At 38.4% G+C, this 26,054-nt stretch overlaps 1 protein-coding gene across 2 annotated transcripts in view; it reads right to left on the bottom strand.

The window, feature by feature from the left end:
* CPED1 (cadherin like and PC-esterase domain containing 1) overlaps positions 1-26,054 on the bottom strand; it is a 143,052-nt gene that overhangs the window by 52,546 nt on the left and 64,452 nt on the right. For both annotated transcript variants that reach the window (XM_062017855.1, XM_062017846.1), the window contains exons 13-16: positions 20,503-20,570; positions 20,134-20,178; positions 18,061-18,247; positions 14,968-15,136 (exon numbers count right to left, since the gene is read on the bottom strand). In XM_062017855.1, coding sequence (XP_061873839.1) covers positions 14,968-15,136; positions 18,061-18,247; positions 20,134-20,178; positions 20,503-20,570 — 469 coding nt within the window. The remainder of the gene's footprint in view (positions 1-14,967; positions 15,137-18,060; positions 18,248-20,133; positions 20,179-20,502; positions 20,571-26,054) is intronic.

Below are 26,054 nucleotides of genomic sequence, written 5' to 3'. Positions count from 1 at the left end.
ACAAAAATTGCACAAACTTTCTGTCAAACATTGTGTCTCTTGAAAATGCTGTGATGGCAAACTGCATAATAATTTTACTTAGGAATCTTATTATTTTTATTAAAAGAAGATAAATACTCAAGCAACTTTTCTTCCCCATACTTCTTTTCATTTTCATCTGTAGCTTAACGCTCTAAAAAATATTAGGCTGTCGGACAAGGAAAGGTATAGCACAGCAGACAGATATGAGAAGTACCAGCAGGGTTTCTGAGCTGGGACAATATCCTTTATAGAAGAAATTCATACAGTAACAGTCAGTCATGGGAATTACCTTAATTTATCAGGTGGCCAGTTGAAAACATGCACAGTTTGAAACACATGTATCTAGTGCTAATTGAGTCCACTAAGGTGTAAAAATGATATTCATCATACTAAGCACTTACATAGAATTGGCAAGTATGCACAGTCCTGGTCTCTTTGGGATTAACAGCTTGGGGTGAGATGTGATATTAGTTTCTGATGTGACAAGAAGTACATATTGAGGAGACTGATCGTTGTTCCCTTACACTTTGGATCCTTTTTTCATGGCAGCTCCTAGTAGGTTCCTTGGTCTTTTTCTAAAGTAATTTCCTTGCTAAAGAAAAATAGTTGGGAAGTTCCCTGCTGAAGCATTTCCTTTCTTTGAAGGAACTCAGGCTAAGAGGTCTGAGTGATGGAAAGCAGTCTTAAAGCCTTCTCCCAGTAAAGCATGGTATGGCTAGCAAAGGGCTTGTGCCTTTGTATCCTACTAAGGTCAAAAAACAGAAAGCTGACTGAGAAATAGGGCACACTTTGAGATATCAGGATAGCCAGTTCTTTAACATTTAAATCCCTTCAGCAGTTCTAAGATTTTTTTTTCTGTTGTATTTGCCATGCATGCTGAAGCACAGTCATACGGGGAATGTCTGAAGGAAGGAGAAAATAATGGGACAAAAAATAATACAAAAGAGATCCCTAAAACAGAACAGTGGTGGTTCTATAGGAAAGCACATGCCCTGCTTGTATTCCAACCTATCACTGGTAAGAACTGAGGAATGTTGCAGATGTCTCCAACTATTTTATAAATCAAGGCATTCTGCAGCACATAGAGGGAATAGGCATAAATAGATAATTCCAATCAAAAATCAGCCAGTTTCTCATATCTGGAACAGGGATACACCTAAAGGTGTCATTCATTTTGATAAATTCTCAAAGTAGAAATGTTAGCACAGTTAACACTGGCCACAGGTTAAGTGAATTACACAGATTCACAGATCAAAATTAACTAGAGAAGACAATGTATCTTCATCAGGCACTTCACAGTGTGTAAGTGTAGAAGGCTCTATTCTGCAATTTCTTTGAGAAAAAAATTTCACCTTTTTCAGAAGGTTAGACAGAGGTGCCAATGCTCATTTAGAGGCAAAGGAATGACAGAATGACAGAGTGAGACACGAGTCCACCTGTACCACATATTACATTCTTTTCAGAAGCCCAGAGGACTTCTGTGTATGGTCGTTCATTGTCATGGCTGTTTCGCTTTTCATGCCATGCTCAGACATTAAGCCACTCACAACTGGTCTTTCTTAAATAAACTCCAGAAGCCTTTGATCTGTTTTCTACAAGGCTTCCCAGAAGATATTGGCATCTACTTTATCTTTCAGATAACACCAATGGAATGAGATTTATGAATAACTTCTGTCCTCTGAAGCAGTCTGGTTGCAAGCAGCTGAGCACATGCCACTCAATGGAAGACTCGGGATCAGAAATAGAAGTTTGTTTGCTTCCTAAAACTTTCGGGAAAATATCTTTTTTAAAGGTGAAAACCACTGCCAGTGTGGTCAAGACATGAAAGCTAAATGTTTCAACTGAGGTTGACACTAATTTTGAATACTTTTAACCAGAGTCAGGTTCAAGGCAGCTTCAGTACGACACTTACAGTTGAATTTCAAAATTGATAAATTTTATTACAAAGTACAGGCATCAGCTTCAGAGCAGCATGTATCTGAGTTTCCACTATCAGACATACACAAAAAAAATTACTAAAAAACCTGAAAAAAGTCTCAAGTTCTAAAATTAATTGCCCCAGCACTCAATATTCTTTTACTTTTTCCTCACTAACATACTGCAGTCTCTCTTGTATAGAGTTGTGCATGTAAATGAAAGGAGTCTGAGAGGTACCGAGAGTCCAGCTAAAAAACACACTTGATTCAAAACAATAAAATGAGAAATAGAACTATATTTAATCGTGACTCCATCAACAAAAATCACACAAATAAATGAGCCAAAAGTATTGGAAAGTAGACCACAGTAATTTTTTATAAAAAGAGATCTAATATTTTAAAAGCCAGAGATCTAGACATAGCACTAGTAAAATGGTTTTGTCTTCTTTGAAATGCAGGGAAGTAGGCCCCCAGCCAATGTTTTTCAGCAAGCAGGTTGACTATGTCTTTATCAAACGAGCAAACATTCATTCCAAGAGTGGTAGAATATGCAAAAGTCAGTAAGTGACTTTCAGACTCCATTTGAAGTTCAAGCTCATTTTCCAGTAAATAGTCAGGTCCTTGGGACACTCATCCTGAAATATGCATGTATTCCATTCCATTTTCTGCAATCAATCCCACCTTTTCTCTACAAATTTAGGTTTAACCGATCACCGTTTTTATTGCAACATCCAGTGATTAATTTATGCAGATCATGACAAATATATTTATTACACTTTGAATAATTAAAAATCAGCTTCACTGGGGAAGCCTTTCCTTGATAATCTTGAAGTTCAAAAGCACGTATAATGGCTGGAGGTTCTTACCTTAGAGGGAACAAGGCTGGCCTTTATCCTGACCTGACTGCAACTACTCTGACATGACCAATCTAAATTAAGGGCTTCCTTGTTTATATCTACACAACATAATCCTAAGCATATATCAGTCATTTTGTGCTCTTTTCTGATATGTTGCATTAAGTCCTGTAAACACTTAATTTGACAACATTTACCATGCAGATAGCACATTTCATTTGTGCAGCTAAATAAAATAGGTTGAAAGCACACAGACAAATGTGTTAAACAGCCTGAATTCTAGATGACTCGCTTGCTCCATAAAGTAACAGTATCTGCTGAGATGATCATGGTACTGTAGTTCTTTCTCGTTACCAAATACATGCAGTAGGAAGTTTTCCCCATGCTCTTTTGTCATCTTCTTTGCTGCTCTCTTATTTCATGACCTCTGAGTTAATCCTTCTATTCTTCCTATTAGCAAGTTTAAGCAGGCAAACTTCAAACAGACTAGCAATGGGTCACAAGGTTTAATGGGCACATAGATAATCATCTAAATTACATTTCTTGAGCTGATGTGCCAGACAGGCTTAGAGAGTAACTTTACCAGCTTTCACTGTTAATCAGCAAGGATTGTGTGTCTCTGTATCTGCCTTTGCCTGCCTTCCCGAAGGGCTGGGTCATACTGACTGATTAGCAAAGGCAGCTGCATTAGCTTTCTTCTCCCACAAAGCGTGTTATGGAGGCCCAAATGACTTGAAAGGCAAATGTGACCACAGCTCAAACACCAAGTGCTCTCTCCTCATCACTATGGAATTGCTGGCCCTCTTCTTGCAGATTATGATACCCAGCAGAACAGTTGTTGCCAATTTTCATGATCTGTTAACACTTAGGCAGACTCATGCTGAAGGCTCTTCTTTCGTGTCTATTGTGGTATCATCAAGGGGAAAATTCAACAGGCTATTTCACATTTCTGATGAATTTGAGAGCAGTTTATGAGGTCAACTGAAAAGAATACAGTAATTGAATTGTCAATAGTGAATGCCCTGGATTTCAGCTTTGAAAGACAAACCGTAGAGGGCTAGGTAAAAAGAATAACAGTTCTCTGTAGGGTACAGACAATTTTGCAGCCGCAGAAATAGCAATGGATGTGTACTATGAATCTAGTTTCCTCAGTGAAGAAGCTAACAGAGCAAAGTGTATCAAATCTGAGTCTCTTTTTCGTCTCATATTGGTGGTGTGTTTTATACCTACCTAGATTCCAAAAGGAAAAAGAGCAGTGGAGAATGGAATCCTGACATTAGGCTTGTCTTGCATAGTAGATATTTCTCAATTATCCACTTTACTGGTCTTTATCAAGTTGTTAAATGCACACAAAATCAGACCTATTCAACAATGATTAGCCACACAATAAGCTTTCACTGTCTTATTAGTGCTCGTTTAAACAGTAAAAGCTGTGTCACATATTTACAATTCTATACAGAAAAGAATCTGACTAACCAGCTAAGAAGTTGAACAACTTTCTATTATGGATCTCAATTAAGAACATTCTACAGGAAGAAACTACTGAGGAACAAAGTAAAGTAACAAGGAACACTGATTTCCTTATTTGCCCACGAACTTTGAGAAAGGCAGCTAGATCCTGACTTTCCACAAGTTTTCATAGATTAAACTATGAAACACCTATAGCTCTGTGACCTAGGTACATCTACTTCTGACTGATGTTTGACAGACACGAATTACACTAAATACTTCTATAATTTTTCCAGTAATTTCTGAAGCTTCTAAACAAGGCTGAGAAAACGTTCCACTTTATTTGGGACAGGCCAAGAAAGCAAGGACTGCCCCATATTGTGATAAAACCTTCAGGCCTCAGCTTTGTTTCAAGTATTCACTGACACATGAGATTATCCCATTTCCAGGTGTTTGTGTGGCAGCGTATATTACCCAGTCTTATTCAGCATCCTTGGCTCTTTCAATGGGAATAAAAATGGTCAAACCTCTATGCCAGATCATGAAACCCACAGCAGGATTTCAGTCATGTCACATGCTCTTTACCAACATAAAGGAAATTATGTGAATTTCCAATATACATTGTTAGCATATAGCTGGAAGAGGTGACAGCCTTTACACGGTGTAGCAACAAATCACTTCAGACTCAGTTGTTCTGTTGTACTATATGGGCGACTGGCAGAACTACCCTTTCTGCTTGTATGTTACCAATTCAAAATTATTAGATTATCATGAAAAGACTGTACAAATTACTATGAAGAGTTATGGAGTCATTACTATAACTCATTAGTCTTCGTCTTTACATCATCTTCATAGAAACCTATAGCTTCTGCTTCATATTCCAGCTCACTCATGGCAAAAGGTCACAAAGAATTTCCAGTAGCATCAAAAATTGAGATGATCAAAGCACAACTATTATTTCTGGAGATGTGATAGTAGGCATACTTTCTTTTTTGCAGACTTATTTTTGGACCCCACATGCTAACAAAGGCACCACAAACCACGACACCACATCAACATGGAACTGGACTGGCCTGGGTGCCATGCAGCTGTGGCACCTTGGCACCTTGTTTGTTCCTTGTATTTGCACCAGCTTGCTCACAGCCAGCACAAGTACCTACACAGCACTCTACTGTCACATCAGCAATTTAATGAATGCCACCATTCACCAAAAAAAAACCCAACTGTGGCACCACAGAGCCCTGGTGTGTCACACAAACTACTGAAGTTTAGCCTTGTAACTTTTGCTCCAGTACAAACTGCAATGACCATTTATGAAAACGAAGATACATGCACAACATACATTTTGCAAATACTTTGTCCATATACGTGTACTGATTTGTCTGCAACTTTTAAACTAGTAGTCTGATCATGGTTGTAACAATTTGTGTGCTGTCCTACATTGCAAGTCATTTCTAATCAATGAACTTTCTCTCTATGAATCAGGTACATCGACAGAATGCAAACAGGGACACAGCTGTTTACCCAAAACATAAGATAAATATTTCAGCTTCAGAAACTTTCAGAGAATCACAGAATGGTAGGGGTTGGAAGGGACTTTTAGAGATCATCTAGTCCAACCCCCCTGCAGAAGCAGGTCAACCTACATCAGGTCGCACAGGAACATGTCCAGACAGGTCTTGAAGACTTCCAAGAAAGGAGACTCCACAACCTCTCTGAGCAGCCTATGCCACTGCTCTGTCACCCTCACAGTAAAATAGTTTTTTCTTAGGTTTAAATGGAACTTTTAGTGTGGATGTGGACTTTGGATGACCTTTCTTTCCTCCTCATCCTCTTCTATTATTGCACACTTAAATGTGTCATTGCACTTCCTGGAGCTCATAAAGGAGAACTGCTTAACTCATACTTTATAGTCCTCATACTTATGTGGCTCATCCAGAGATTTGCAAGGCTTTACACTTTACTGGGGAGTTAATCCTTAAATGCTGATATTGCAGAGTTAGAACTGGAAACACAGAAAAATTATGAGCTACATTCTAACTGCCTAATTTAGCACAGCTGATGCAGGCAATGCAAAGCCTGAAAGTAGGAGCTTGGCCCACCATGGTGACTGAGACAGCTAAGCTACGTTTCCTGTGCTATCAAGGAAAAACAACAGCTGTTAGACAGTGACTTAGAGTCCCCAGGTGCATCATCTGTTCCTCTCCAGAGGTTTCAGGTGCCTTCATGAGGTGATATTATTAGCACAGTATCTAAGAGGTATCTCCAGAGCAACCCAGCTGAGGGCTACATGCTGGGAGCTGCCTCAGCCTGCAAAGGGTCTGGCTCCAGTCATGCCCTCCTGTAGGCAGGGGTAACCACCAGGCTGTGCCACCACCACCACCCCCCGCCCCGAGCACTCAGCCTCCATGATGGCTGAAGGCTGAGGCAATTCAAGCATGTGACTCCCTCTCCTCTAAAGGACTCTAACCATCAATCCATCAAGCTGTACCTCTCCTACCCAGGCAGGACCACAATGCAGAAATGCATGGAGGAATCACTGTGAATGGCAGGGAAAGGAAACAAGAATAAGCTCAAAAAAGTTTGTGATACATGGAGTTTTCTGCAAAAATTACTGCTACCAGTTATCTAGCAAAATATAATCAATTTCAGTGGTGTTACTGGAATTACATTAAAATCATCCAAAATATGAGTGAAAAAGCCGCGTAAGCAAAAATAGATTCTAAATATGTGGGATCATTGCCTGATAATTTAGCACAAACAAAACCAAGAGTTTTGCTTGGCTAATATAGCTAACAAGAATTACTTATAAACAGCTTTTCTGATAAGCATTTCCAGAGAACAGTGTTCTCCTAGGAGATGAATTGCCTTCCCAGCATTTACTGTTGTCTGTCTCCTTTCACAGCCACCCACAAAGGTTCACTGCTATTAAAAAGACATTTTGATTCTCTGGTTAAAGGCAAGGACTCAGAAAAACCTGGGTCTAGTCCAGTCTCTACTAGCATGGGCTCAATGGGCACTGTATCTACGGAATCTGTATTCATAGCACTGTATCTGTCTCAGCATCTCCCCATCTTGCAGCACCCTAGGGACCAGGTACCGAAAGGCATCTGTCAGGCTGAAATGTACAGTCATACACCCCAATGGCACCACTGGGATCTTTTTCACCAGTAGCAATCATATACGCCATAAATTGACTCCCTAACATTTTTAGTCATGCAATTATGAGTTTCTGGTTGGCTAGTTCTCAGGCAGATCTTCATCTTCTGTATCTTTAATGAGTCATGCACAGCCATGGGATAATGTCTGTAATTGTATGAAGGGAGAGAACAGCGTGAACACACTAAAGAATTGAACTGTTCTGTCAGGTCGTGAAGGTTTTTATAGTTTTATTCCTCATGTGATGATATACAAATGACATTTTCCTATGGGAGCATAATAACCAAATAATCATGCAAGTCAGGAGACACCTAACTGAGTGTCCACGATGGTGGGATGTTTCTAATAAGACTGTGCTAAATTGCAAACAGAAGAAAGAAAGAAAAGGCTGGAGATACTAAATCTTCCATCACTGAGGCAGAAGGTGCTACAAATAACACTGGCCGGTGTCAATAAATACAGTGGTGCTGAAGAGTGGTATCATTCCTGATTTAAGAAGTTCTTAACTACAAGAGTACTGCCCAAGGAAATGGAGCATAGCAAAAATGAAGGCTGGAAGCTGCTTAAAAAATTCTGTCTCTTCAGGGGCTAATTATTATAGCAACCTCATACTTCCGCTAGCTAATAGTCATTAAAACAAGTAGTTGTGTCCTCTCAGTCATTATTGGCTTAAAATTGTTGAATCGTTGATCAGCATTCACATGGATTCTCTCAGAGTACTGGGGCATGTTATCTGTCAGTGATCGGTGTAACACACCATATTACCATTGTAATAATGACAAATATAGCTGCTATATGGAAACATCCGCTCTCTTCAATCTCTCTGATACTTCTGGACATACTTCCTGAAGAGTATCTGGTATTAATCTTGCATCACATGTTAAACAGGAAACGTAGATATATTGAGAAGACTAAGCAGAACTAACATAAAATCAAGAGTGTAAGTAAAATGCAGTAAATGGCAAGATTGTATGCTTTTCTCCAGGCAGCTGCAGCTAACTTGGACTTAAGCCTCAAAGTTTGGGGTCTGTAATGTGTGCATCCCCAAAATGCTGGATGGGATGATAGTCCTAGTCAGGCACAGTCTACTGGAGATACAGAATGAAACTATAAAGATAAATTTTCATTCCATGTTTAGAGAAAGAGATGCCAAAGTACAAGCACAGTCAAACACACTATTTTGCTGGTTCTTCCCACCTAATACCCTAGTTGTGCCCATTTTCTCTCCGTGGCCTGTTGAGAGCCTAGTAGACGTCCAACAGTGAGCAGCGATTATAGGAACCCCTGATTACTATAGTGCAGCCTATGTATGAAGTTCAACTATGTAGGTGAAAGTAGTGTTTGATTTCTAGAGAAAACCCAGAGGACTACATTAATTCCTCCAGAGGACAGATCTATGCTCTGTTGAGCTTTTAATACCTTTTCTTAAAGCACTAGATATTGTTCACTGATCAAGATACCAGTCTAGCAGCCACATCTCTGGCACTGAGGTCTAAAATGAGTCCAGCACTGAACAGCATAAATATAAGGAAGATCCATCACAATGGTTAATAGTTCCTCTGACTCATCTACAAAGCAATGCTCTAAATCATCACAAAAGTCTTTCCCATAATTAAGACAATGTGGAAAGCCTTTTCTCCCCAATGTTCTGGATGTTGACAAAGCCAGAATATGCTGACTCTATGAAACACTTTGAACCAGGATACACACAGAAATTAACCCTCTACCTGCAAATTACCTCCGTGCATTTGTTATTTATACACATCTACTTTCTGTATCTTCATAAATGTGTTTTTTGGAAGCACCAAGTTGTGTTGTTAGATTTGAGTGCTCATTCATTTTAATCTCACAGTGAATAGTGATTATGTATTGTTTAACTATGAATATTTAGGAAAATTACTAACAATTTAAGCAATTTTCTTCAAATGAATTAACTCGCCAATATTGCCTGGCATGTATAATGGAAGATAATTTAGCCATATGTTTCTGTCAGGACAGGTACTCCATCAGTATAATTTGGAATTGCTCCCCTGAAATTAATTGAACTATGTTGACATATAGCAGTTGAAGATAGAAGCCCTCATCTTTCTTTTTATGGCAGTCTCTCTGTACAAGCTATCCATTCATTTTGTGGCCTTCATCTGAAATGCCTCCAATTTAACAATGTATTCAGTTTGCTACATATCTGCTCCTCAAGGTTATGTGAACGTTGCTTTGTCTTTTCTAGCAAGTGGGTTGCAGGCACACAAAACTCAAAATAATTTACACTTTGTTTCATAGATTAGCAACAATGCAAATCTACTTCTAGTATTTTGTGTGTTTTCACCCATAAATCACTCCTACAACTTCTGAACATGAAGCTCCTGCTCATTTAAACACAGGTTTCCAGCACTTTTTTTCCTGCACAGCTATAACTTCACTCCTGAGAGCTTTAAACCCAATCTTGGTGTGAAATTCTTTCATGAAGAAAGCGAAAGTTGCCTCAAGCAGCACCTATTAACACTCTTCTGTACCCCACTGCACCCTTCTGTGCCCACCTGCTCATTCCTGCTCCTGCAACTACCTCTTCCTTTGTGTTCACATAGACAGAATGGGAATATTGTTCTAGAAACTAGTCCGTATAAGAAAATACAAAACATTTTCTCATCTGGTTCATGAGTAGCTGCAGGCAGGGAAAGAGATATTGAAGTCAGCATTGATCCTGGAAGAAATGACTGTCATACCATGCTCTCACCATTGTTTCTGAAGAAAATTTAGAGTATAGGCTTGAGTTTTTCTGATCTAATAATAGATGGGCTTTTTGCTTGTCCCAGCTACTCCCTCCTTGAAAACAGAGTTAGCATTCTGGACTGTACAAAAGCTAAGATCTCTAACTTAACACTTATGCCAACACAAATTTTGAGTTTTAATCTCTTTGAAGCAAAACATCTTATTTTGAAGAAAGCATAATCTTTCCAAATCCATTCCACAACCAGATGGAAAAAAAAACAATCAACCAAGCAGAAAAAGAAAAAAAAAACCCAAAGAGGACTCAAAATGTTTATCTTTTTTTTTTTAAGATTGGAGTATTTTTTGTTGTTTTCTCAAAAATTCAAAACTACTGAAAAAAATATGTCACTAGCTCTAGATCTGAGAAGACTAAAGAATGCAACACGTGACTGCTTCTATAATGAATATTCTTTTATCCTCTGAAAGGGAAGTAAGCTAACTTTGCAAATAAGATACAGTCTGGTTGCTGATATAATTGGTCTGAATATTTGGCTCCAGAGATGCAGTTTCTGTGCATTTTCAAGCAAGACATTCAAGCTCAGAGCAGCCAAGAAGGTTAGATGCTGCTATGACAAACACTGAAAAACCTGAGTCTGCCTGTGGCACTGATGATGTCCTAAGGACAGGAGAGCTGTCCTTAGGTGGTTTGTAACGGAGGTCACAGCGTATCTAACGCAGCTAACAAGAAATACATACGAGACTCATGTGCTTCAAGATTGACCTGCTACAGGACAATTTCTTGTTTCTCTCCTAAGCTTTTTCTACTTTTATTTTATGGGCACTGTTTAATATTTGCAAGGTTCTTTGAAATCTTTGCATGAAAGCACTAGGCAAAGAGTTGATTCATGTTTCTGTAACTGACAGTTTTTACTCCTACTACCTGTTATGAAAGGGATTGTGACTGTTAATAGCACTCAGTTTAAAATTATGCAAAAATATGTTATTTTCCTTGGTTAATGTACCACTTAAGCTGAAAAAAAAATAAACATTCTCATACCTTACACGACAAAAACTGAAATCACTTTGATTTTTTAAATATTTTTTAAAAGGCTTCTTCCTTTCCAAAGGGTTTTCTCATCTCTACCTCTCAAAGACTATAGTAAAGTCACATATAGTTATTATTATATTAGGCCTAAGTCTTAATTTCTTTTTCATCAATGGATATTTAGTAGATAGGAAGAGATCTCAACATCTTATTGCTGGCATCTTGTTGCCAGCTGTGTTGCAGCTACTCGGTGTTACACAGTCAGCAATGCTATAACAGTATCTCATTATCAGCTCTGTTGAACTTCTTAAGCTATCTAGACTCTAGGATATTAGTAAGATAAAGGGGTTTATAAAAATATAAAAGATAATACTTCTTAATAATAAGGTGTTCTGTAAAAATCAGGAAAGGTTTTTAAGCTGTTTTCCTGGAAGTTTGTTCTCTCAGAACTCAGAAAGATGTAGGACAACCAGAGCACCAACCCACTGCACTGCACTGATTCTGAAAATTACTTTTTCACATTTTGTGCACATGCACAAAGAGAATGACACACGCTATGGCTTAAAATATAATATTAGCTATCCATTACTCTCAATGGAAAAGCAAAACCAAATAATTATATTACTAAAACACAAAGCTACCAAAACAAACCCACATAAACCCACAAACAAATAAACAAAAACAACCCCCAAAACCGAAAAAGGCAGCAAGACGCTATTGGTACAAAAGTTCACAGTGTCAAATAAGCTTCCATAAGCACATCACAAGCTACTTTCCATGCCTGCAACTATGCAAAGTTTAACAATCAAAGAGGTACCATCCATAGGTATCAAGTGAAGCACAGATAAATTTGTTTGCATTTTGAAGATAATGGGCTGTGTAAGAATGAATAAAATATTTTGTCTTTTATGACAGTGTGTGCATAGTCTGGAAGCTTTCACTTGAGGGCAATGCTGATATGCCTGTCTTAAAAGCTCAGTTTTTTGCTGCTTGCTTTGTATTCTGCCTATCTTGGTATCACAGTTTTACAGGTGATAATGACACAGTACTGCTTTTCTCAAGGACACTTAATTTGAACATTGTCAACATTTGCACAAAAATAAGTTAGAGCACAAACCAATAACCTCTCCTTTTGCAGTCCAAGCAGTACTGTCAGAATGCAGAACACACAATGAAAGACAACTGAAGCTGCTGAAGGTGCTATGGTGATGTCACAGTTTATATCCTTCTAATTTGGTTTTAATGAGGAAGTTATAGCTGCTATCAAAAAGTGGAGAGGATGCTATTTTTTCCCTTTTTAGGGACTGCATGCCTTGGAACCACACACTCCTTAACTGAATGGCCTTGAAATTAATCCAGGATTATTCAAGTGCATGAGAATTCTTAGAAGACTGGAAACAACATCCTGCACTCTGTCTTTTTATTGTAATCTTCCTTATAGTATCATATTGCAGTGAAACCTGAATATCCTAATGGGATTAAACATAAAAGAAAGTCAGGAAAAAAGATGCTGGATTAGAATTTTAACTGAAGCCCTCTGTGAGAAAGACCACACCACTGTCAGTAACCTTTCTCTCCCCATGTGTGATCCCAGTTGTGTCTAGTCAAGTGTCCAAAGGAGACTCCATCAGTTCACGCTGTATTTATCCTTTTGCTCCTAAAACAGGTGTCTCGTTACTAAATGAAAAAGCACTCATGCCGTTGATCAGGGTGTATTAACTCGCTCTGCAAGACCGCATAATGTTCTCTGGTCTGAAAAGCAGAATGTAATAATGCTATTCAAGACTTGAGTTTTATATTGATAAAGAACATCACTCTAAGCAAAAGTCAATGAATTCTGTCCTAGCAAATAGGTAAAAGGGGAAACAGTGCAGGCTTTTGACTGGTTTAGAATGCCATTTCTATCTTCAGCTCCAGGCTTTGTTTGTTTTTTAAATGCGCTCTCTGATAAGTTTGCCTTTAACATATCTTAAAAAAATGTTTTGGAATCTCATACTGTATCTTCACAGCCCTCATTAGATACCACAAGAATGCTTTTCATCTTATTTTTACTCTAAACTCCTAAAGTCCTCCCTGGCTCTGAACAATTATATTAATTAGAGAGCAGTTATTCACAGATGAGCAGAAAACCAAGCTCAATCAAAAGGAACTTCTAAAACATTTAAAAATTTTTATCATTCTAGATCTCTTTTGTCTTCACAGTGCTTCAAAGATTCATACTCAATCTCATAAATGCTACCATAAAACATTAACAACAATGTGGGAGGATGTGTATGAGGCTGAATTCCTGTTCCTACAGTCAGACACATGCCCCAAATTGGGCAACAAGAGGAGATTTCCTCACATCTTTCTAGTCACTGTCTTCTCCTAGTAACTCCAGCTCAACCTATTGCTCCTCTCTTTTTCACATTAATTCACATCTCTGGTGTCAAGAAAATTTTTGTACACCCAAACTGAAATCTTAGGCATTAAATGTTTTTATTCTTATTTGTTTGACTGTAGCAACTACTAGATCTAGTACTGAGCCAGCACAAAAAGTAAGAAGATGGTCCTTGACCTTTTGATCTTGTAAGATAAGTGTAAGAGAAGAGAGAAAACATAGGTAGAGGGCCAGACACTGCCATAATCAAGTATTCAGATCAGCAGTCAGTAGGCTATGACTACCACACACATTTTCTCTGACAGTTCTGATTTGCAGATTGAGATAATTATTGTCAACATACAATTTCCTATCAACATTTATAATCTCTTTGGCTCCTGTTTTAAGCCTCAGTGCTTATTTCCTCACAAGGAAAAAAAATCCCCATTGATGTGCCCCATTACATAAAATGCTCTGCCTTTTACCACCCTGGTTTCTCATCTGACATGAACATGACAGCTTCAACACTGTGGTTTTGAAAATCCTGCTTCCTGGTTGCAGAATTAATTATGAAAAAAATACATTCTTCCTAGTTGCTCCAATATTTAGAATGAACTCAAAAAATCTGTCTAAAATCACACAGACAAAAGCAGTGCTCTTGATTATAATTTACAATGCCACTTCTCTCTTTGAATTGACTGGCTTATCTTTGCCTGTTATATCAAGTACCAATGCTTAGTCCTCAAATTTAATAATCCAAATAGCTTTGCTCCAGCCAATGTCCCAGGTTTTCTAGCTTTCAAAGAATATCTTTAACACTACAGTATCATTAACTAAAATTTTCCCCATTGCTTTCTTTCATTATTTCATTATTTCAATCAGAAGACCCACTGCTTCCTAAGGATTGTTATTTGTTAGGAGTAATTTGCTTTCCCAAACTTAGACTCAGCTAAATGTAAGCAACAATCATCTTTCGGAATCATTAGTGGGTTTTTTTCCATTGAATTTCTAGGCCTTTTCATTCATAAGTAAACAGCAGCATTTACCTTGAGCACTGACAAACACACTGTCGTCATAAATATCTGTCCTGGCAAAAGGATTTCTGATGTCATAGTTATGAAAACTGCAGTCTGCCCACTGCATGGTACAGAGGGATTATTTTCTCACAAGCAAACAGGAGCTCTCTGATGGTTAAGGTTTTGGCTGACACACTGAGGTTTAATTAAGCTGTCTCTCTCATGGTAACTGTAACAGGTACTTATCCTGGACTTACTTTTTACATCCGAAATGTTGTGTAAATGCTGTATTTCATACAACTATAGCATTTAGGACTCAGATTCTAATCTCACCAAAACTGACTCTATACCAGCTTTGGCCTAATTTATGCCTCTGGATGAACAGAAACCAGTTAAATTCACTACTCATTTGTCTATCAAAAGAATATAGAGAAGATACCTGAACAAAACCACACATCATGTAGTCATCAAACAAAGGCAGACTAGGGCGGTCTTCTCGATAAATTGTGATTTTGTAGCTGCTCACAACCTGAGGGCTGGGCTGTAAATCATCTGTTACCAGAATGATGACTTTATTCAATCCAAGGCCAAGGGGGTAGTTAGCAATGCTGCAAAGCAAATCAGGAAAGAAGTAAAATAAATGCTGAAGAAACAAAGAAAATGCTAGAGAAACAAAGATTTATACTGAAACTAAACTTTACTTTGAGGCTTATATTTCTAACATTTTTTTCTCCTACAAAATGCACATGATTTTAAATGAAAGCATAAAATAAGATTTTTAACCATTTACAGTTCCTTCAGGAAGACAAAATATTGACACCAGAACTTGGTGAAAACAGCTTCAGCAGCAGTGGCAATGATTCTGACATGAAATCTGTGAATGAAGCCACAATGGATAATGGTAGATCCAAGTTCATGGTGAAGCCAGTAAGTAGACAAACAAGATCAAGATCAGAGGAGTCAGTTAGCCAATTAAATTGTCCACCAGTCAAGTTTAACAGAGTCCCAGACTGCAGTCCCACTGCTCAGAGTGACAGATGAGAGAAAAGACTGTGTTCGTCCCTTCGCAGGGAAATGAGAAATGTGGAAAGACGCAGAACCTGCACATCCAGGGCTTTTACTTTTCTGTGTAAAGGACATATGGCTACTCTGCTTTCCTTTTACATGGAAGAAATCTCTGAAGTTTTTGGGGCGTATCTGTACTGACTGCCAAGGTAGTTAAAACACTAAAAAGCTGTGTGGAATAATTTTTTGTGAACTTCTTTTGAAATGATAAATCAAGACTTATTTCTTATTGAAAATACATGAAGCATGCTAGGCATTAGATCATTAACAACTGTACAGAATGTCTGGTTATTAGCAGACATTCTAGGTCAAAGCATCTGCTTCACAGTCAATCAATGAATGGTGTGCTGCACAGGTGCTTTATGTCAAGAAGCAAAGCTAGCTCTGTAATGGTTAAGGATATTTCTTTATAAGTAAATCATTGCCCTTGCTCTCCTTTTTTAACCTCTCAAAGATAGTATGTGAATAGGCCAGCTCTCTGGATCTGAAGCACCTGATCCAGAAAAACAAATAGTTTTTGTCCCTCCCAACATCCAAAACCAGGTCACGTTCAAAATGCCTACTGGGATTGTCCCTGGCACATGCTGTTGTCTGTGAAAGAGTTGGTTGGGAAAGGCAAAATTGTGCCAGAGACCATAGTTGTAATTAAACATCATGAATGACGGTATGTCAGTGCTCAAACCTGATGTTCAGTGATGACTTTGCTCTCTCCTCTTCCAGCTTTATACTCCTCTAAAAGATCCAATAAGCTGGGACTCTGGCTGATGCAAAGATGGTCTAATGAGTGGATGAGGGAAAGGCTGTGGATGTTGTCTACCTGGACTTTAAGAAAGTCTTTGCTGCAGTTTCACACAGGACAAACTGGCTGCCCACAGCTTGGATGAGTGTTCTCTTCACTAGGTAAAAAACTGTTTGGATGGCTGAGCCCAGAGAGTTGTAGTGAATGGAGTTAAATCCAGTTTGTGGCCAGTCACCAGTGGTTTTCCCCAGGGGTCAGTGCTGGGGCCTGTTCTGTTTAATATTTTTATCAATGATTTGGACAAAGAGATTGAGTGAACCCTCAGTAAGTTTGCAGATGACATCAAGTTGGGTGTGGCTGTAGATCTGCTTGAGGACAGAAAGGCTCTCAGAGGGACTTGAACAGGCTGGAGCAATGGGCCAAAGCCAACTGCATGAGGTTCAACAAGGACAAGTGCCAAGTCTCACACTTGGGCCACAACAACCCCATGCAACACTACAGGCTTGGGGCAGAGTGGCTGGAAAGCTGCCTGGCAGAAAAGGATCTGGGAGTGTTTGTTGACAGCTGCCTGAACATGAACCAGCAGTGTATCCAGGTGGCCAAGAAGGTCAATGACATCCTGGCTTGTATCAGAAATAGTGTGGCCAGCAGTACTAGGGAATGGATTGTCACCTGTACTCATTACTGGTGAGGCCACACCTCAAGTGCTGTGTTCAGTTTTGGGCCCCTCACTACAAGAAGGACATTGAGGTGCTGGAGCATGTCCTGAAACAGGCAACAAAGCTGGTAAAGGATCTGGAGCACAGATCTTATGAGGAGCAGCTGAGGGGGAGATGGGGTTATTTAACCTGGAAAAAAAAGAGATTTTGAGGAGACCTTATCACTCTCTGTAACCACCTGAAAGGAGGTTGTAGCAAGGTGGATGTCGGTCTCTTCTCCCAAGTAACAAGAGACAGGGCAAGAGGAAAGAACCTGAAATTGTGCCAGAAGAGGTTTAGATTGGATACTAGGAAAAAAATCTTCACCAGCAGGGTTGTCAAGCATTGGAAGAGGCTGCCCAGGCAAGTGGTTGAGTCACCATCCCTGGAAGTATTTAAAAGATGTGTAGACATGATGCTTAGACACATGACTTATTGGTGGACTCAGCAGTGCTATGTTAACAGTTGGGCTCAATGATATTAAGGGTCTTTTACAACCTAAATGATTCTATGATTCTACAACAATCCCTTAAAAAAAATCTGATGAAAGTGGATCATTCTGATTGAGTAAAGTTGAATTTATTTCTTCTTTTGATCCCAGCTGTTCTACTCTGACCCATGTAAGCAGACAGCTGGCTGAGGGACCAAGCCCAGTGGGGCAGTAGCCCAGGCCACAGTGCAAAATCAGGGCCTGCATATCAAAGCTCAAATTCTTTGCTGTCTACCATATGCAGTATAATGACAGTAGGTTCCTATCCAGCTTTGATGTTACCAGTGAATGGAGAAGCTGGGGGAGATGATAGCAGCTGTGCACACCATGAAGCCAGGGTCAATTCTGGCTTGAGGACATTACCATTACCTGCAGGACACTGAAAACTAAATACAAATTTCTAAGTGTTGAACTCCCTCTGACTTTCATAATTTATAGGTATTCTTTGCTTTTGGAAACACAGTACAGTTGTGTAATATCAAGACATATTTCCAAAGTTAAAGACACTTTTTGTTTTGACGCATATTTTATCGCTCATACCTTGGTCCTCTCTTCTCGTCAAGGTGTACTTGGCATTGACAGTTAGAAGGTTCTGCTCCTATCTTCACTGTCACAGTGTCAAACGGGACTTCCACATAGTATTCTTTGATCTTTGGGTTAAACTGAGGATTCAAGTCCAGCTGTGGACTGGTGAAGATCTGCCTGATATGAGATAGGGTATCTTTATCTGTTCCAAGAAGGCATCAAAGAAAAAACTGTGAAATGTATGAACATTTTTAAGTAACATGCAACTTCTGGCAGATTGATAACATGTACAGTGGCAAGATTTTAATGCCTGGTCATTCTGAGACCGATAATCCTGCTGCAAGGTCTTAATGGAGTTTACACTGCCACTTCAGAGAAACTTTTGGACCTCGGAGGGCTTTTAATCATTTGGTGCCCAATGACTGTAGTCAGAGTCACAAAACTCAAAGTCTGAATAATCCTTTGAAAATGCAAGGATTAGGTCTGGGAGATCCTGTCTCCAGTCGGTGAACTGAAACTTAAAGAAGAGTTAGGCCAAAATTCATAACCTGCTTAGGTACCAGTCTGTGTACAGGGTTTATGTACATGTGTAATTGCCAATAAAAATCAGAATAAGTTAGACATATTCTTGTGGTTCAGAAGAACAAGTCACATGGAGATATCTAGACCCATGGGGTCATTTGCAGTACAGCTAGAAGAATGTTTTAATAAAATTCCTAAATCAACAAATTCTGACTCCTTCCTTGTGTATGATATCTCTACAATCAAATCCTATTTGCTTAAATTTATCCTTTATTTTGTAGTGTTTGCCAAATGACTGATGAGAATAATTATTTGTTGGCAACCCACTTATGAAAAATACTTTAATCCAAGCTATTGGATTTTGATTTGCAGCATAATTACACATTCAAAACTTTCTTTCCACATATATTCTTTACTATGTGCTTAAAACTGGGTACTTTGGAAAACACGCTATCCAGGAAACTCTTCTGCTATAATACCTGACAAAAAATTGTGGCTTAAAACATGGCTTAAAAGGGTCATAAAGGATACAAGCAGTTTTATGTGGACATTTTCTACCGTGAAATATCTGCCTTGAGAAATAAAACAGGGCAATTTCAGTACTCTCTTACGTGGATTAAAATGTAAAGGAAATTGTTCCAGTGGAAGAGCAGAATTTGTGCTTGATTTGTAGTGGAATAGAGACTTATAAATTGACATGCAGAAAGCATTTAAAAAAATCCTACAGATGAGTATAAACAGTTCTGCAGATCCTATATGCCTTACATAGAAATGTTATTTCACTACTAGCTTAAAAATGAGTTTTTAAATTAAAATGGAGATATTTTCAAAATAAAATATTATGCAATCAGAATGGTGATGCCAATCAGCCAGCCCAGGAGCATTTCTCTGACTGCCATAGAGGAATTCCTGAAGACATCATGTGAAGAGTACTAGAGGAGGAAAAGGGCTTAATGGGTAGAAAAACCTTTCTGCCATAGAGCAATGTTTTCACATTTATAAAGCAATTCCTCAGAAAAACATGTCAATGAGGATGGCGGCAGAAAGCGATGTTCACCCAAAGAGAAATACACTTTAAATTTTTATATATCTTTAAATATACTTTAAATATTCCTACAAAAAAGGATATTTTAGAAAAACTCTTCCTCTTTTAAGCAGCTCTTTATAACTCCACCACTGAGCTGAAGAAAGGCCTTACACAAGGGCAATTAAATTCCATACAAGTTTAAAGGTTATTCCACAAGACCAAATGTATGCAAACCATCTTGGAAATAAGGAGCAAAAGTCTATTGAAGTTCATGAAGGGACCAAGGAGTGCTGGAATATTCACATTAATACACAAATAGCAATGTTTACCTTTGTTCTTGAGGCTTTTTTAACATAATAGCCCAATTATAGAGTGTTTCATACACATGCTTGCTACTTAAAAAGTCTTCTCTCTTTTTTTTTCACATAGCAGCCTGCAAGGCACTTCATTTACTGAAAGGTTATCCAGAATAACCCAAGAAAATTGTTCAAATAATGTCTTTTCTTTCCCCTTAGTGGTCTAGAAAGACCTTGACTTACCATAACTGCATTCTCTTTCCTCAGTCTTAGTGGAATAATGCAATGCTGAAAGATAAACAGAAACAATAATCTCATGCTCTAAATCTGATTCATAGTCCAATAGGAGAAGGAATACTCATTAATTATTAAAAAATACAGTGTACTATTATTCTTTCAGTGAGAGATCTTTGCTTTAGGCCCATGAACACTGTACATGGATCTGGTAGAACAACCTACGCAGATAAGGAAGAAACAGGTCTTTTACATGTAGTAAGCCGAGACCTTCCAGCTGGAATGCAAAACAATGTAATCTAAATCATAAATGTTATGTACATATAAGTAGTACAGATAGGAAAAACACACCATATATAACAGACTTTAATCCCTTACCTTCATGATTCTTCCTGAAGTTGGAAGCAACATTCTGCTTAGAATTCACATTTTCTTGAGAAGAATTCCTGTCAATTCAATAGCAGACATATTTCTACATGAACGGAAGGAACAGAAATCATGCAACATTTTTCAAAAACTTCTACATGGCAGCCTAGGGCACACAGTATTTTAATATTCTACATGGAATATGAACCTTCTGGATTAATGTTCCCAGCATATGCAATATTACCCGAAGGAACACGATAGAAAACATATGTACCATAATAAATGGTAGTATATAACGTGAAAAAAAGAAAAATAAGAATAAATTTCAAAACATAGTGGAATCACCTGGTAAAGGAAGAATGCATATAACCAGGAATAAAATAACCCAAACCATATCTCTTAACTGTTTGTATGATGCTTTTTTTGTATATATCTGAGGCTAAAGTTAGACTTTTTTCAAGAATTAAACATAAATGATGGCTTTGTCAAGTTGAATATCTATACTGATGTTAGCATGAGTTCCTATAACGGAACATCTATCTGGCTTGATTTGTTTGCTGATTTGAAAATAAGTCACATGATCAACATCCAGAGCATACATGTAAATCCTCTGTGAGAAAAGACAAGATAACCACAATAATTCATTAACATGTTAGTCCTGGCCATATTGCTAACTCCACAGATTTTTTCTTTCATCTAGCATTTTGAAAGCATAGTAGAAGAAAGGCAGTAGGCTTTTCTCCAATCCATGTACTGGATATCTGGCTAATAAGACCTTTCCAGAGGCACATTAACATTTTTTGAAGATTCTATACGTTTTCCTCCCAGTGCTTTCTGTAGAAGTTTGCATAAAGCAGCTTCTTCCCAGATACTGCTGTCCATTCATTTGGATTTTGAAAGACACAAAGTCACTGTCTGTGCCAAGGAACAATATTGTTCTGTGCAATCAGTCATCATTAATGTTTCAACAGGAGATGCTGAAAGCAATAGTGAAGTCAATAATGGAAAAAGTAAACTGTCTAATAATAAAACAGAGATTTCTGCATTATCTCAATAAGATAAGAGATGTAGCTGGCAGATCTATGTGTCTTTGTGTATGTATGTCACTTCTGTAAAGAGATTGTAATTACCATCAGAAAACACTAATGGACAAATAATAACTCTAATTAGAGCAGGGTATTAAAATGTAACATTTAGAAATCATATTACAGAAAGACACTCAGATTACACTGTGGCCAGCAGGACCAGTGCAGTGATTGTCTCCCCAGTACTCAGCACTGATGAGGCTGTACCTCAAATACTGGCTGCACCTCAAACGCTGTGTTCGGTTTTGGGACCTTCACTACCAGAGGGACATTGAGGTGCTGGAGCGTGTCTAAGAAAGGTCAACAAAGCTGGTGAAGGGTCTAGAGAACAAGTCTTATAAGGAGCATCTGAGGGAACTGGGGCTGTCTAGCCTGGAGAAAAGGAGGCTGAGGGGAGACCTTACCACTGCCTACAACTACCTGAAAGGACTTTGTAGCAAGTCAGTCTCTTCTCCCATGTAAGAAGTGATAGGATGAGAAGAGATGGCTTCCAAGTTGTGTCAGGGGAGGTTTAGATTTGACATTAGGGAAAATTTCTTTGCCAAGAGGGTTGTCAAGTATTGGAGGAGGCTGCCCAGGGAAGTGGTTGTGAGTTACCATTCCTGGAGGTATTTAAAAGATGTGTAGATGTGGCATTTAGTGACATAGTTTAGTGGTGGTCTTAGGGTTAGGTTAACAGTTGGACTTGATAATTTTAAAGGTATTTTGCAACCTAAATAATTCTACCATTCTAAGATTTATCTCTGCTGAAGACTGGGATTTTTAATTATCAGCACCATTAAATTTTTCTTTGCCCAAGCTCCTTGAAGTTAGCAGAGTGGGGAATGATGCAGTTAAGAAGCTCTTTCTCAAGCAGGGAGTGTTTGTGAGATCCTGGACTCTGCAGAGTCCTTTCCTTCACAGACTGTTACTCAAGAAGGGACCTTCATCTGTATAAGTGGTGTCTTATTTATTTAGTATTTGGAGGAGTGATCAAGCACAGATGTGTGCATCACCTACACTTTTTGCAATTAGCTCTAATGAAACTAACAACTGTATGTTAGATAACTTAGGAGTGCATGCTTGTGAATGTAGCTTTTGAAGATCCCTGCTGTGTATATTACCAAAATATCGACAATGAATCTGTCCTTTATGAATCTTCCTTAACAAAAAGCAAACAAGAGAGTCAAAAGATTGACAGCAGCAATAGCAATGTAGCTCTGATGATCTAAGTATTCAGAGAGACGTGCAATGAAGCATGTGTAGAAATAGATAATATCTTTCATAAGATTAAAATATAAATAGGAAAAATTCTAGTCACTATTGGGGCTTCCAATGGATTTGTTAGTTGTGGATGATGCAATCTTTAATGAGTCATAAAGTCAAAATCGAGATGATATTTCAGTATTCAGTAGAGTTATTAATTTTATTTCTTTAGATGATGTTTTGTAGGTCTCTCTTGAAAATGAAGAGCCACTAGAGGTCGTTTTTGAAGATATGTCACTAGCAATTTTCTTCTGTTTTATTAATTGTCAGTGTGAGCTATCTGTTTTGTAGTGTTTGCTTGGCTTCAGTCACGGAGTTTCCATGAGGTCATTTGGTTCATGAAATCATAGAATCATAGAATGGTAGGGGTTCGAAGGGACCTTTAGAGATCATCTAGTCCAACCCCCACTGCAGAAGCAGGTTCACCTAGATCAGGTTGCATAGGAACATGTCCATGTGGGTCTTGAAGACCTCCAAGGAAGGAGACTCCACAACCCCTCTGGGCAGTCTGTGCCAGGACTCCCTCACCTGAACAGTGAAATAGTTTTTTCTTATGTTTAAGTGGAACTTTTTGTGTTCCAGCTTCATCCCATTACCCCTTGTCCTGTTGCTAGTTACTATAGAAAAGAGGGATGTCCCAACCTCCTGACACCCATCCTTTAGATATTTATAAATGTTAATAAGATCTCCCCTCAGTCTCCTCTTCTCCAGACTAAACAGCCCCAGCTCCCGCAGCCTTTCCTTGTATGAAATATGTTCTATACACTTGATCATCTTGGTGTCCCTGCGCTGGACTCTCTCCAGCAGTTCCCTGTCCCTCTTGTGCTGAGGAGCCCAGAACTGGACACAGGACTCCAGATGAGGCCTCACCAAGGTAGAGTAGAGGGGGAGAAGAACCTCCCTCGACCTGCTGGCCACACTCTTCTTGATGCATCCCAGGATGCCATTGGCTTTCTTGGCCACGAGGGCACATTGCTGGCTCATATTTAGTTTATTATCAACCAGGACTCCCAGGTCTCTCTCTGCAGAGCTGCTCTTCAGTAGTTCAATCCCTAGCTTGTACTGGTGCATGGGGTAATGAAGTATCTTGGACTGATCTTCAAAAGTGAAATACAGACTCGAGAGTAGGATTGGTTTCCTGGCACTTAATTCCAATTGTATTCTTCCTTTCCTTCTTCCCTCTGTCTCTCATTCCTCTCAGTGAAGATCAGTGATCTTATTCAGACTTCCTTTCTGTTGTCTTCTTCTGCCCAGGTGATGAGAATGACCAAGTCAAACCTCCGAGAAATAATTTTCACCCCAAATTCAGTTTGAGGAACGTAGTTTCTGTTTTGACCTAAAAAGGAGCTTGCAAATGGGAAGCTAGTAACACTTTTCCAAATATATCAGTTGATTTCATAACAGCATTTGCAACATCATTAATCCATTTTAGCCTTTTGTCTTACGCAAATACAAAAGTGTTAGCTTTTATCACTGATCTGATTCTCCTAGATTTTTCCATCTAACACAGCCAATCATACTTGCCATGATACTTTATAGTCCCTATTCTAAAACACAGTAATGGTGTATGTCTTAGTTTTATGACAAATTGAAACCACATAGAGTTGAAAACCAGTGCAAAAACAATGCAAAAGATTTATCTCAGTTTATAGGTTAAGTAATACCACTCCATCACTTTTCAAGAACTTTGTCGTGTTATACCAATATATCCAAGATGGTCATTCTAATCTAGGCTGTAACCATTTTATTTCAGCTTAAATTAAGTTTCTAGAGATCTTACTGTCCCTGTGGAAGGAATTCAAAGAGTTCACTAATCCCATTTATGTTTTCAGTACTAGCCATGAAGATGAAATGGTTTAAGAAAAGCAGATCAGGAAACTTTTCAAATCCTGTCTCTATCCTATGAATTCATCATCAGTGAACAAAATAATTGTATGAGATCCAAGTGAGAAATCATTATTCTTCAAAGAAGTATCTCGGCTGGTTGGACAGTCAACTCTGCAAATGATTGTATTTTGTAAATGGAAATACCAATTTTGCATAATCAGAGAAATAAGAGCTGTTAAATAAATCAACCAAACCACCCAGCCTTAACTGAAGTAATTCAGGAAAAGTGTTCCAACATACAAACTCATCAAAGCTGTGAATCTCAAAAAAGATTTATCAAAGCTCAAAGAACATTCATAACTGAGTTATTTGGGGAGTAAGCTTTACTAAGCTCTTTCTTCCTTGCAATTAAGTATAATTACATGCATATCTGACATATGCATCACCATCACATGCATGTAGCTATAGAAGTGGAAGATTATGATTTAGCAATGTCAAAACACATGGGTTTTTATACAGTGAATGAATAGAATGGCATTATTAGCAGAAAAATACAGCACAAAGAAGCAGATTGACCTATGCCCTGGAGAAAGGTCATGGTACTTCCATGTATTTATATACATACAGTAAATGTTCAGCTTGAAGGAAAAAAAAAAAGAGGCCAAGGGGCTTGCTCCAAGTCAGTGAGTGGCACAGCTTAGATTAGAACAGAAAGCTGCTAAAGGCTGGTATGCTTTGATATGCAAACCTAAATATTTTGGCAAAAGGGCAAGGGCTTATACATGAATGCAAGCAGCTGCATCTTTGAGTTACTTTTCACAGATTGGCCAGCAGTAGCAACAATAACACACAGCACATTCATAGAACTGTATATTTTCAAAACTCTTAATAAAGAGCAGCCTAGAACAGTGGTAACATATAAGCTCCACTTAATAGCTAAGCAAATGAAGCAATAGATGACTACGGACTTGCTGAAAGCCACATATAATTCAACGAGGTAGGAAATTAAAACTTAAGAAATCTTACAGACATCTTATACAATGAGTACAGCATTTTCCAAGGAAAATGTACAAAACAATGTCATTCATCCATTTGACTTGAGACTCAATAGAATGGGGCACAAGCATACACATTGTCTAATATGCCTCTTTCCCGGCCTCTTCCTTGCAAAAATCATATATGCCGGAGGTCAGTAAAGAAGTATGGAGGACGGGTATGAAACATCTTTAGCCAAGAGACAATGAGCAAAGAAAGCACATTTTTACAGATTCTATACTAAACATGTAGTATACCACAACTTTTCTCCTTCCTTCCATTCATTCCTCTCTGTCTCTCTCTCCCCCCTTCTCATGACATTTAAAATTTCTTGCCAGAAGCTCAGAGAATTTAATCTTGTCATTACAATAT

This window comes from Colius striatus, chromosome 1 (assembly GCF_028858725.1).
Source record: "Colius striatus isolate bColStr4 chromosome 1, bColStr4.1.hap1, whole genome shotgun sequence".
Taxonomy (NCBI): Eukaryota; Metazoa; Chordata; class Aves; order Coliiformes; family Coliidae; genus Colius; species Colius striatus.
Note: the sequence above shows the minus strand (reverse complement) of the source record. Positions and strands in the feature narration are given on the sequence as shown.